Source organism: Notothenia rossii, assembly GCF_949606895.1.
Source record: "Notothenia rossii genome assembly, chromosome: 9".
Lineage (NCBI taxonomy): Eukaryota > Metazoa > Chordata > Actinopteri > Perciformes > Nototheniidae > Notothenia > Notothenia rossii.
The window spans coordinates 63048565-63062397 of NC_136907.1; the positions used below are offsets into that span (position 1 = coordinate 63048565).

Below are 13833 nucleotides of genomic sequence, written 5' to 3' on the forward strand. Positions count from 1 at the left end.
GAGCCAGAACATGAAGAGAGGATGAGAGAATAAAAGAAGAGAAAAGAGAAAAGAGAAGAGAAAAGAAGAAGACAAAAAAGTGAAGAGAAGAGGAGAGGAGAGGAGAAAAGAGAAGGACAGTTACAAAACTAATCAAAGCTCAACTTATTCATATAAATGTCTGACAAAATGCTTTTGCCAACCACTGAGGAAAATAAAAGGGTCTTTTTGGAATCAGAGGCATCTGTTCATGAGCCTAATGTTTTCCCATGTACTTGTGAAAAGCATAGTGTATGGCTTAATCAAGCAAGACGGACACAGGCCAAAGGACCTGACAAATACTCAGGGTGGATCATGGGGGAAAAAGGCATCCCCCGGACCTCTAGTCTGCTACTTCCAGGGCCAATACTGGCATTGCCAAGAGCTGAGGTTGCCATGGTAATGGGAGCCACTTTAAGGCCACCGCAGAAGGAGAGCATAACCTTGTCATAATTATGGACCGAGTTTCTAAAGCATTTAAGAAACAGATCCAGCATGGGGAATCAGTTACAGATTTTGCATTGGCTCAGTATTCTGCATCAATTCTCCGTTCTTCTCATGCTGACTGAGAAAGCACATAACCACAAAGAGAGACACACACACACACACACACACACACACACACACACACACACACACACACACACACACACACACACACACACACACACACACACACACACACACACACACACACACACACACACACACACACACACACACACACACACACACACACACACACACACACACACACACTCAAAACTATAAGCAGGAAAAGGGTTCTAGGGCCACACCTACTGTATACATCAGCACACAATAAAATCCCCACAAATAAAAGAAAGAAACATAATGGAGTACAACAACAACAACCTCTAAACTGACTCTAATACAAAGGAGAGGGGAACGTACCAACTATTTGCTCTGCCTGCATTCACTCAGGCCCCTTCCACACAGAGACCAAACGTGTTGTATCCGCCACAGTGCTCTATCGTATACGGTTCGTCCACACGAGGCCGACACGGAAACGAGGATAACGATAACGGCTCCCAAGGTGGGTAGATCTGCGGACAAAATGCTCTGGGCGGCCAAACGGCTCCGTGTGTACACCCTATACCAGGGGTCTGCAACTTTTTTGACCAAAAGAGCCATTTTGCCCCCTTTTCCTCCAATTGTTTTTGTCTGGAGCCGCAAAACATATTTCATAGCTTGATAGCTTATAAAGTTGTATATATTGTTACATCATAGACAAAAACTACAGTTTTTTTGCATTTATTATTTATTACATTTTAGAAAACTGTTTAGGCCTACCTCTAATAATAAACAAAGAACTCTTATAAGGAGAATACAAAAAAATACACAGGCCTACTAATAAATCAACACAGCACTTGGGGAGTCCTCTGCACATTTGAAGAAAATGAATATAATTCAAATGGGCCCACTTTGAAATAAATAAAACATATAGCTGCACCCTAATTGATTGAATTATGACTGAAGATCGTCAGCTGTCTTCCTCTTCCGTGTTTTTCCTCAAATACGTAAAGGCTGCAGCACCTTTGACAACTTCTCTCCACATATCAAACATAGCGCTAAGCCAGCATCGTTTGCTGTGAAAGCATATAACTCTAAACACGCAGAATTAAACCCTCTGTGTTCCGCCGATACTTTTATTTTCTTTGATTTATCCATAATTTGCTCATCGAGCCGGGGGTCAGGTTATTCGCCTGCAAGAAAAGGCGCTGGTGCAGGACCGTAGCAGGACGCATATTTGAGTTGACCTAATTAAAACCGTTTTTTAAATTGTTTTATGTGTCACAGTATCACCTCAAAATACAAGATACGAAACATTTTATAACAAAATATAAATAGTCCTACAAATATTTGTATTTTATTTCCTTCTTATTTTTGTCCAAGCTCAAGGGAGCCAGAGTAGAGGGCTTAAAGAGCCGCGGGTTGCCGACCCCTGCCCTATACGATAATTTCCTGATAACGATGACGCCATAGCCCCGCCTCTCCCCACCTCTGCTGCTCGCCCCCGTCACACCAACAACAACAACAACAATGGCGGATCACAGGGTTGCTTTCGTGCTCCAGACGCTACTGACCATGCTACAGACGTTAGTGCAAAATCTACAGCTCCTCTACCACAACCATCAGCAACAAGTGGACATGGAGAACTACATGAACTACATGTTGCTAAATCCACCGCGGAGAATAAACAGAAGGGCAACCAGGCAACCATGCTCGGGGGGTCTTATTCGCTGCTTTTGGTGTATTTTGAGGCGGAAGTACAGCGCCACTTACAGGCCCGGCATATGTACTACAGCGTTTCCAGCGGGTCGAGCGGTCTCATGTTGACGGACACGTTTCTTGAGCCGATTCCGTGTGGAAGGAAGACTTTTTTGAAATTGACTAAGGTTCGTTTTCGTCTCCGTGTAGACAGGGCCTCAATGTGGAGATGGATTTAATTACTTCATTATTTGCCACATTGATTAACAACAGCCAGCCACACTAACTCACATACTGACATTGATCACATGCACGCAACAAAAAACAAAGGGTTTGTTACTTTTTCTGAAATGTGTTCAAAACTCATTATTTTCAAACTAAGGTTTTAGAATGAATAAATATTAAGTCGAACTGAATGTCCTGTTTGAAAAGAGGCATACAAGCCAGCACCTAATTCATTGTCACATACAGAAAATGAAAGTTCAGCCAAAAAACGTTTATGCAACAACTGGCAGTGATCAAGTTATATAACAAGATACAAAACATTTCTTAATCACAAGAGACAAAATGCTCTCAAAACAGAATGAGTCTAAACAACAAAATTAATCCATTAAAAGGACAATGGATTTTGGGAGTAGAAGTCAAATAAGGGTTAGCTTAATGGGATGTCATTGAAAATGTTACAATTTAAGTTAAACAAACACAATTAAGTGACAGTAAGTTCAGTATCAGTTATGTGATTTTCCACGAGGGAATGAATGTCTCACAGGTATTTGTCAAGTCTTTGCTTTCGACAACTGCAAGTTTATAGTGACTGTAGGGACTGAACATTATGTCTTACCTCTCCACCACGTCTTCTCCGCTCCAGCATGTGGAGTCGTCAACAACATTGTCTCCTTCGCACAGCATCTCTGGCAATGCTGCAAAGAAAGACTTGTAGCGCTGCAGGTACATCAAGAACTCCCTGAGGAAAAACGGACACATGGGTATAGTACATCATTTTAGTAAATATTGCATATCATAGTCCAGGTTTAGAAAGAGAAAATTGAGGAATTGTGAGATTTTAGCATTTTTGGTGTGGTTTGTAGATACATTTCTCATTACTTGATACCAAATCGTCAACAAATACTCTGTATCTGCATTCCATTCAATAATACATGCATGTGATATATATAGTGGAGATATTGATGGTGGAAGTAAATGAGTTGCTTTGAATGTGACCATTTCACTGTGTCAGCACATTTTTCTCAATTATGCTCTGCAGCAAAGTGCTTGCTTCATCAGATCTGCTAACACAAGTTATCGATAAAGGCAGTCATTCCGAGCAAAACAATGCAATAATATTTTGATCAGGCATCCGTTGTTGCTACCCATGAGAAAGAGCAAAAACAGCAGAGGTCATGAAAGGTTATGTTGCTGAGTCAGTGAAAGGAATCACTTCTAAGAACCGCAAATGACATGAATATGGCAGTTTTTTTAAGACATGACAAATAAAATCAACTGTAAATAAAAAGAAGTTCAAAAACAGTGTCACATGTTTCTGAACAAGTCACAATATGAGTCTTTGCTGGATAAAGTGTGTGAGTGGGTGAGAGAAATAAGTCCCTGGGGTTCATGCTTACCTAGAGAGGGTTCTCAGATTATGTTTATTGTTCTTGGAGGGTTTCAGGGGGAACGAGCTGTGAATGATGGGAGTTGTAGTCCAGGGGAGAATGTTGCAAGCAAGGAAGATGCATGGATGTGAAAGGTGGGGCGTGGAAGAAAAAAAAAAGGAACAAAAGGATGACAACACAGGACACACAGGGAGGAGGGAGAAAAGATAGTCAGTTGACCCTGGAAGAAAGAGATTAACCATGCACATGCAGAGACTAACCACACCACACATAAATCAATATGCATTTCCCCCCACACCACACCGACAATTAAAACAGATACTGGTATGCATAGCAATGTATATGTTAAGTCACAAGAAATAACACACAAGCAAACATCTGCACATGTGCAAATAGTTAAATATTCACAGGAAAGCCAAAGAAAGTTCTGCTGAACTTCTACATTCATAATTTTTCCTATTAAAACGAAACATAAATGTTGCTTTTCTGTATCACGTTTCATATTTTTCAGCAGGAGACTGTTCTCCCTGTACTGCAGTGGGTGCTGCCATGTCTCTGAAGTGGTCAGCGCTCACATGTGCCTTGGTCAGGGTTGGCAGCAGGCAGGGAGGTAGATTGTGTTGCCATGAATGGCGGTGGCAGTGCCAGGCCAGACCTGTCAGCTTGGCTGGCATAAGAGCGGTGATTCATGGTTTGGGACAAGGTCAGGCAGACAACGCTGCACGTCTGTGTGTTTCCGTCTGTGGTGCTATTCACGCTGAGGACGGCTGGTGAGCAGGGTTGGTGGTATGGCCGTCTGGGTAAACAGGAAACTGATGGTCCGTCAAGATTAATCTTACCCACACTCCCCCTCTGCTGGCACATCACTGCCAGCTGCTGTGGGCATGGGATGGCTGCCTCAGAGGCCAGGTGGAGGCCACAGACTTTAGTGCCAGGCACTGCATTTACATACTACGGCTGTTTGTGTTGTGTCCAACTAACCATATGAAATAACAGAGAAGTGATGGCAGCTGGGAATAGACCTCGGCCAACCCTTCAGGCAATATCATACAGACCTGACCATTTCATTTACATTTACATCTAGTCCACTGTGTAACTAATTTCCAATGAAAAAGCTGCATTTTTGCCAGAACACGAGAAATATTTTCAACGCAGGCAATCTTAAACTGACTTATTAAACCACAGTTCAGTTTATTTCTTATTCTTACCTCCTCAAGTGGGCTAACTGCGACTGCCACTGCTCTGGTAAGGATTGGGAGGGGGCGGCAGATGGAGGAAGAGAAGTTGAGGTCACAGAAGAGGTTGTGACCTCAGGGCTAGTAGGCCGCATGCTTGTGGGCGCTCCAGTAGACAGGCCACACACCTTGTCCACCTGTGGGGAGGATAGAGGAAACAGACACACACCTGTTAGGCCAGGAAAACATAAAACAGCATGGGTGGGGCTGCAGGATGAGTTCAATAAACCACCAAATGACACCTGCACAGTTAAAAGCATATTTAAACTAAACTAAAGTATTCAAAGTGAATATGTTTTTTTTCTTCAGGTTGATGGCATCAATCTGAAATGAGGGATCGCTTCATTTCAGTTCAATGATATCAGGGTGAAGAGAGGTGAACGAAATATCAGTGAACTTCAGAGTAACAGACAACATGGGAAAACGGTTGGAGTAAAAAGAGGGACGTGATGAAAGGAAATGGTGTGATGAGTGAGTTACTGCCAGCAGGCTGAAAGTAATTGTAGAACATTCCACTACCTCATAGAGGTGAGTGCACGTGCGCACAGTTGGCAGCGATGGTGAGCATCTCCGTTGGGCTATTAAAGCTAGCAGCAGAGACAGCAGGATCAGGAGAATGAAGGGGCGTGTGCTTCAAACCAAGAGGTAAAATCAATGAAATCTCATTGGCTTAAAAGCTCCTGGCCAGTGTTATTAAGTGATCCTCAATTAGCCAGAGAGACAGAGGGTAATGGCTCTTGCACATTGGACGGAGTACAGTGACCAGTGTATTTACTGTATGCTGAGCCACTATCTAAGGGCTCAGAAATATTCAGCAGCAAAACTTATTTATCACCGATTAAGAAAATGAAGCCTTACATAAAGAAGCAGCGAGACCAATAAAGTGTAACCTAATTTGAAGTGATGTTTGCATGAATATACTGTAAATAAGCACACCAATACTTTCCCCAGAAAAGATTAATGGCAATTGGTTCTTTTATTCTGTATCTTAGTTACCATTCATATGAATTAGGGCTAAATCTTTTGAAATCACAATTGTTGTTTTGAGGGTAAACATAATAGAGTAGCAATAAACAAATGATTAGACATTGTATCTATCTGCATGGGTCCATACAGTCTATACTAATCTCTTCAACAATGTATTTACTGAGGATAATAATCACACTGATATCTGGACATCTGTCCTAGCAAAACATCGAAGCAATAGCACAAACTTGACTCATACTGAAAGTGTTCAGAGTGGCCTGTCAGGGGTCTAAAACAATGGAATGTACAAACAAATACATAAACCTCATCTGGGAAGTAACTGGAAAGCATCTGTGTTTAAATGGTTGTTTGAAGGGGTCTGTCTCCACATGTTGGGAAGAGTTTAGATAAGTAATTCTCGAAGCAGCTGTAATATGTGTTAACAGTCACAGAGAGTGTCTTGCTAGACTGCTAGAAATACACTTACCCTGCAGGGTTAGGCAAGTCAGTCATCTCATATGCCTAATAAATGGACTTTAAATGAGTTTTTCCACACAACAGTTGTCCTAGGCAGTGGGATTTGTCATTTGCTCAGGAATCCAAAAGATTCTTTCTAGCAGACCCAACCCCCCTGAACATTTGTAATCTTCATTGCACCGTTTGCTCTCTTCCCTCTAGCCTTTCTCTCAACTTTTTCTAACTCCACTCCGGTCTTAAATCCTCTCTAAAGGCAGACGTAAGGCACGGGGAAGGTTGTTTTATTGCATTAACCTTAACTCCCTCCAGACCAATAAAACATGCTCACATGTGGGAGAGGAGTTCACAGCCACACATGCACATCGTCACACATACACATGCCACACACACATTACATTATGGCAGTGAGAAAAGATAGAAGACAGCAACTGTTTTGGCCATGAAGTCCTATCAACATAGTAAGCCAAATGTCCTTTGCATGCTTGTGCAGACAGCCATGGGTAAAAATTAATTTGCATACCGTCTGCACAACATTACGCATTCAGACATTTATTGGAACACTTATGAATTTCAAACCTGTAAATAGGCATTATTTTATGAAACTAGGTTTGCTTAATTAAAGTATCCGAGGGAGGGTAATGGAAAACATTTACATAAAAGTTCATACTTTGTTGATTAAGCCAAAGCTTTTAACATTGCTCAGTTCATCATTATCAACATCGGCAAGTACACTAATGCTTGAGCATCTAAATAAAATGACTCAGTAAAACACCGTTAATTCCAAAGCTATAAATGTCAAGGCCAATTCATTTCACACAAACATGCTTAAACCTGTGTATAAACTAAATGTGTAAGTACTTAGCCGATATGGCAGACTGAAGTGTACCATATGGCTATTCTCTATACAGCAGAAAATACATTTCTATACACTAAATTCCAGAGATCCAAAACACATATTTCAGGCGACATGCAGTCCCATGAGGTCATGTTCAGTCTACAACATGTGGGAGGTCTTCAGGAAAGTTTGTGTTTGCTTGTATGGAAATTGATGAATTGGCAGGCTGAGAAAAACCAACACTAGTCAGTAACAATAGTTTTTTGTTTCTAAGGAAATTGTGTTTTAAACTGATTTGTATTTTTGTATACTCTTTCTCATTCTAATTGATTCTTTAGCCAGAATATGTGCTGCCGTAAAAGCATTTTAGCAAATCTAAGAGCATCATCAAAATGCAGTTTGTATAACAAAAATCATACATCATAAAAAATAAATTGGGGCTTTGTTATAGGAAAATGAAAATAGCTTAAAAGCGCAGGAAAATCTAATTCTAATCTTTGTTTATTTCAACTGATGGATGGTCATGGTCCTTCCAAAAGTTTACTTAGAGTTCATTAGATGAAATGTAATTTATTATTTTAAGCAAATGGAAAAAACACAAAGTCAGACCTCTTGGTTATCATTGCTCTGGTGTGCCGATACCGGCCGGCATTTCAAAATAAAAACACTGAGAACTCCTTCGTATGTCTAACTAAGCAAACAACAGTGTAAACAGAACACAAAGTCATCCTAGGGAAAACAAACAGCATCCTCTTGAGAAATAGAGACATGCTCTTATAGGTCGGATTTCACGACCACATCATCCTGAGGGCCAATCAGACGACAGGTTGAAAAATAACATGGGCTATAAATTAATTATCTCCTGACCTGATGATGGCGTGAGAATGAAAATCCCATGTGGGCACAGCATGAGTACTTGGTTTCCTACATGTATGTGTGTGGGAACACCTGTTTGTCCTTGTTATACCTTCACAATGTCAGCTATTTTGTGGAGCATTCCTCATGTGATTGCCTGAGTACAGAGTCGGATGGAGGGGGCACATTTGTGGGATGCATGTCATCCATGGGTGGACTTTAGGGAAATACAAAGCATGTGTTCTATGTGTATGAGCTAGCCATGAAACTGGTTTGCATATTAACGGAATAGATTTTATTACACTGAAACTAAATCATGTCTTTTTTTCTTACAAATGTCTGTGCCAGGATCTTTTTTTAACATATTTGGCTCAACTCTGATGTGTGTATCTGTATGTGTGTGTATCTGTGCACATATCATCAGCTTAGAGCTAGCCAAGCCCAGGGCCATCCCTCCTCTAGGGGAGTATTGGCTTACAGATAGCAGCGGTGGTCTTGTCTTTCCAGTTTATTTATCAAGGGATTACCCAGTAAATCTAAGGGAACTTTCTCAGCCCCCTCTCACCTCAGGCACATTGCATTGTGGGATGAAGAGGGCCTGTTTGATCAGTTAAAACCCCCCGCTTCCACTTTAACATACTTTGTAATAAATGTGCAGACACACATACAATCTGGTCACCTATTGCCCTCTGTGAAACTCTGAAAACAGTAGTATATATATTTGACAGGGATTGATTTACTGATTACTTTTTGGGGTTTTCATGACCTCCGACTCTTCTGCAAATGAAAGGGGACAAAGCTTTTGTGTTTATGGCCCCGAGGTCCAATTATTATTAACATTTCCGAACGTTAACTAAAACAACTTTTCAACCAAGGGGTTATCTTTATGTATCACAGTTATGTATCATAGTGCTGAATGACCTAATTGACCCAAAGAAAAAAAAATCCACTGGCTCTGTTCCATTATTTGTACTTTTCTCTAAATGTATCCCAGGAATTCACTTGAGGCTTGTTTTACCCTGCCGCAGTGTCTAACATTGTGTTATGAATATATAGTTCAAGTGTGCATGCATACAGTACGTGCAAAGATGTACATTTTATGAATTTACAATGGAAGAATCTTAATCATCATTCTTCTTTCATTCATGTCCCTGGGAATAGCTCTTGGGAATCCTGCTCACATCCATTATCCAAACCACAGGCACTGTCATCTAAAGACATTAGACCATGAAATATGATCAAGCCGTAAAAATTAGGAAATAAAATAACATTCTTGTAAACGACATTACAACATACCGCTCTCAAACACATTTATCAAAATTGTGAACATAGCCCTCCTCCTTCTTTAGTTTAGATATATGATGTAATGGTAGAGTAAGAGAAGTGTTCCAACTCTGCTATAAGAGTTTCAGTCTTTAACAATGTTTTCCAAAAGAGTTTTGTACAGTAATCATCGACCACATGTCAAAAAAAGCGAGCAGATTAGCGAGCAATAACTCGAAAAATATTTATTTTGGTTACTAACCAAAGGAAAAAAAAAACTGAAAAAAAAGAAATCATTACTGAAGTTGCCAGAGAGGCCACAGATTCACATACTGATTATGTGTTTCTCCAAAGAAAACTAATGGCATCAATTGTATTTCAAATGACTAGAGTTTTGCTGTCAACAGTCAGGATAATTATGTTTAAATGAGTAACATTTTCCATTGCTAATTGCAAAACAGAAAGGGAGAACAGGCTACTTGTGCATGGCAAGGTTTTCCATTTCTATTTTCCCCATGATAATATAAGATATATCATAACAAATCTAAGCTGTACAGTTTCAGTCTTTCAGGTAGACCTGCTTTTGTCCCATCCAAATGACCAACAAAAAAACATTACCTGACTAGACTGGGATCAACATGGATACTATGTGTAACAGTTTGATCATGATATATTGACATCGATGAACATCCATATACATGTACAGTATCCTGGCAGATAGAGACACTTTTCCCCTTCATTTATACAATAAGGTGACTTCTTGAATTGTGCAGGAGGAGCAGTGTTACGGTGGAGGCCTTGAGGTTAAGGAAGCAAGCTTAAGCCTGGAAAGTTGCCAGTTCAAACCTTGGACCATCTGGGAAATCTGGGTGGGTTAAGGGAATAAGGAAGTGTCTCGCCTCCCTTAACAACACTAGCTGTGTTTTATATTCAACCACACAAAGAGACAGATGTAGGCTTTGAGGTGTTGAGTTTAATCGGACCATTATGAACCTCAAATGGCAGAAAAACCCAGGAGTAGGACAGCAGACTTTGATTCTTTGTTCATAGAATAAACAGCAAGGAAACTGTAGAGCCTTAATAATAACTTGCTTTTTTTTTTACGCACATTATAATAAATAAAAATGACTGACGATTTCGATATCTAATGATACATGTCCAAGATTTAAATAACTGTATTCATGATGGATTGGTAGCGGTTGTTTTCTGTGATTAGACCTGTTGATGATAGTGAGCTAACTAGAACAGAAGACAAGGATGACCAGGCATATTAAAAAGGTTACTTTTTTCATGCACTCACTCAAGGTTAAAACACAAAACAATGTTTCATGTGACGGAAAAATGAATCAGTCGTGTAACTTCTCTCGAGGGCACGAGTCCCAACTCCTAAATACCTTACTAAGTATTTTTCATCCTGTCTCATTTTACATTTGTAATGGTATTGCTAACCACTATCTCCCTGTAAATAAGTATGTTTATATTCAATACACTTACAAAAAGTAGCACATTGTGCAAATGAAACAAATTCTTACTGACATTCTAAATATGAAAGACTTTTATTTAAATAAATATTAATTTAACCACTTTCTATCGACAAGTATTTCTTTTGGTGGGAAAATAATGGCAGCTGTTGACAAATAAAAGACAAAAATCATGAATGTAATGATGATAATACGTTGTGGTCTTATATCAAAAGCTCAAATAGTCTGAAGAAACATTCAGCATCTATAACCCCCCCCCCGGAGCCACTGGTATAAGCTAACACTGACAGTCCTCCACACGGCCTCTCCCAGAAGGCCGAGCTCCAATGAGAGACTTTAGGCGATTTACAACATGATTCTTCTCTCCTTCTTTTCTTTCATCTCTTTAAGGTCTCTCTCCATTCTTTGTAAATTACTTTGTCTCCATCTTTCACTTTAGTCTTCACTCTGCAGTTTCTGTCAATCAGCCCCCCCCCCCCCCCCTCACTCGTCTGCCTTTTTCTCTCCCTCTTATCCGAATGATGTCAGTGCTAATTAAAGAGAGACTGTGTCCCTCGTATATCACGGACAAAAGTCCTTGAGATTCCAATCAGTAAAGAGAACATTGAATTTCTCTCTCCACATTGAGGCTTGTTTACCCTGATTAAATCACTTACAGATGAGCCTAATATGAGGGACCCTCGTTTTCTTCTTATAAATATGGGTGTTACTTTGGAGTTTGTTGACAAGGTTAGTCCATATTTGTAAACAAATGTACAAGAATTTCTGACATAAACTGTTCCAACATGTCTCATCGGATTGGTGGTGTTGTACCGCAGAGATGGAGGAAAAGGAGACAGAGGAAGGTTGAGTGAGTTCATCTAGCTGGTGTCTGCGATATGGTGGAACATACGCATACAAGCAAAGAAAATAAGCTGGTGGATAGAAAACGTTGAAAATCCACGTGTCCATTTGAAGCCTTCCAGTGAACCAGCAACTACCACGAAAACCATAACACAGATGCAGTAGCCAGTTGGGTTACCTTCATAGCAGCAGCTGCACAATATCCTCATGCCAGCTAGCTCGAGCTAAAACTCCAGCCAAGTAGACACCAAGGCATCAGGTGAGGACGTTGGGAATATGGAGATGCACGGGGGGGTGACAGGAGCACATTCCACATCAAAAGCTGACACAATGGCTGAAAAGGAGGTGTGTTTTCTCGGATATCTACAAAAGTTGACCACATTTAATCAAGATGGAGCATTTTACTGAATGGTCAAAAAGAACCGTAACAGCAATCCCAGATAAGTTTGTATATTCCTGTATATTGCAGGATTTACAGGATATTCCTGTACAGTAAATGTTTTCTTTGCGATATTGAAACAGCTTTTAGTGGAAAGAAGCAACACAGTACATGATGAGGTGTCCTGATTTACTGGATATTTGAAACACTAGAGGCACCAACTCTGCATCATGTAACAGCCAAATCAAATGAAGCACTTGATATTCCCAGGGACAGTCTGTGACCAGTGTAGCAAGACTTATTATGGATACACGCTTTGCTATTGAGATGTATTCGTCTTCTTGGCCTATCCACCCCATTTATTTTTTTGTGTCATATCTGTAACTCTTGTCCTTTCTTATTCTGTATGAGACAGCTCTGAGCTGCTGACCTCAAGCTATGAAGGAAAGCCCCCCATCATTTAGTCTCCCTTCAGTGAACATTTCATAAACTTATAATCAACTACATATCCGAGAAATGACATGCTTTCTTTAATTATAGTCTTCCACCAATCCAAGTCATGGGTTACATAGAAGAGTAATATACTAAAAGGACGACTGCTTTGCATTCAGATCCAAGTTTAATGGCCCAGCAATCAATCACATGGCTATTGCTCAATAAGAAAAACACATTTCTTATACAGAGGGGAAGAAATGCTGGATTTGTGTGTGGTGTTGAGGGCTGCAGCACATTGTCAGCAGCAGGGCAAACACTAAGTAGGGAAGAGGAGCGGGAAAAGATGCAAGAGGGTGACTGAGCAGAGGAGAGGCTGCACCCACAATCATTAGCTAATGGACTGCTGAGTAAGTCGGGCAGTCAGCATGAGAGTTTGACTTGGTGCCAGAGGCTCACACAGCTCGGGAAGATGGGTTCAGCATATAGATTGGACATGAGCGCTTTTTGCGTCAGCTGCCATTCTGCTAACATTCTCAAATATCACATAAAGAGAGCATGTATGTAAGATCTCAGCCTGCGTAGCTAATCCTTTCATATGAGGGGGCCTAAAGAGGTGCTCTCAGCGGATGATGTCAGAGAGCATCGCTAAATGATTCGCATAATATTACATTAGGGAAATAAAGACGATATATTTCATCTATATAATACCCTTTTTTTTCCTGCCCAATAACATAAAGTCCAAATGCTAAAATGTAAATGAAAAACACATGCTGTTTGCATTTACATTTCATATAATCATAATGGTTCAATATCAGTGATCAAAATACATTCTGTAGACAAGCAATATTCATGAAATGACACAACAACTGCTGAAACATTATAAGCTTTTAATTATGTTGTAAAGCCCTTGTTACATTTGAGCTATGCCTGTAATCATCTTGATTAGCATTTGGAAGTGTGTGCCATAGAATGTAAATGATCCTCTGGGTACTCTATTTCCTGGTGCTTCCTTTTTAAATCATCTGTAAGAATGTATTTAAACACAAGCAGATGAGTTAAGTTACAAAAAGTGCATGTATAAATATGTAATCTATCTATAAGGGGATGTAAGATCTAATTACTTTACAGCTATTACAACTACTGATATTTACAGTACCAATAACTATTTTTCTGCTACATCTTCTATTTCATTATCTTGAGTAGG

At 40.1% G+C, this 13833-nt stretch overlaps 1 protein-coding gene across 2 annotated transcripts in view; it reads right to left on the reverse strand.

The window, feature by feature from the left end:
• gpc5c (glypican 5c) overlaps positions 1 to 13833 on the reverse strand; it is a 98028-nt gene that overhangs the window by 56163 nt on the left and 28032 nt on the right. The window contains exons 4-6 of one of the 2 annotated variants that reach the window (XM_079649189.1): positions 5069 to 5232; positions 3870 to 3926; positions 3089 to 3211 (exon numbers count right to left, since the gene is read on the reverse strand). In XM_079649189.1, the coding sequence (XP_079505315.1) occupies positions 3089 to 3211; positions 3870 to 3926; positions 5069 to 5232 (344 nt within the window). The remainder of the gene's footprint in view (positions 1 to 3088; positions 3212 to 3869; positions 3927 to 5068; positions 5233 to 13833) is intronic. The other variant, XM_079649190.1, reaches the window with a different exon arrangement.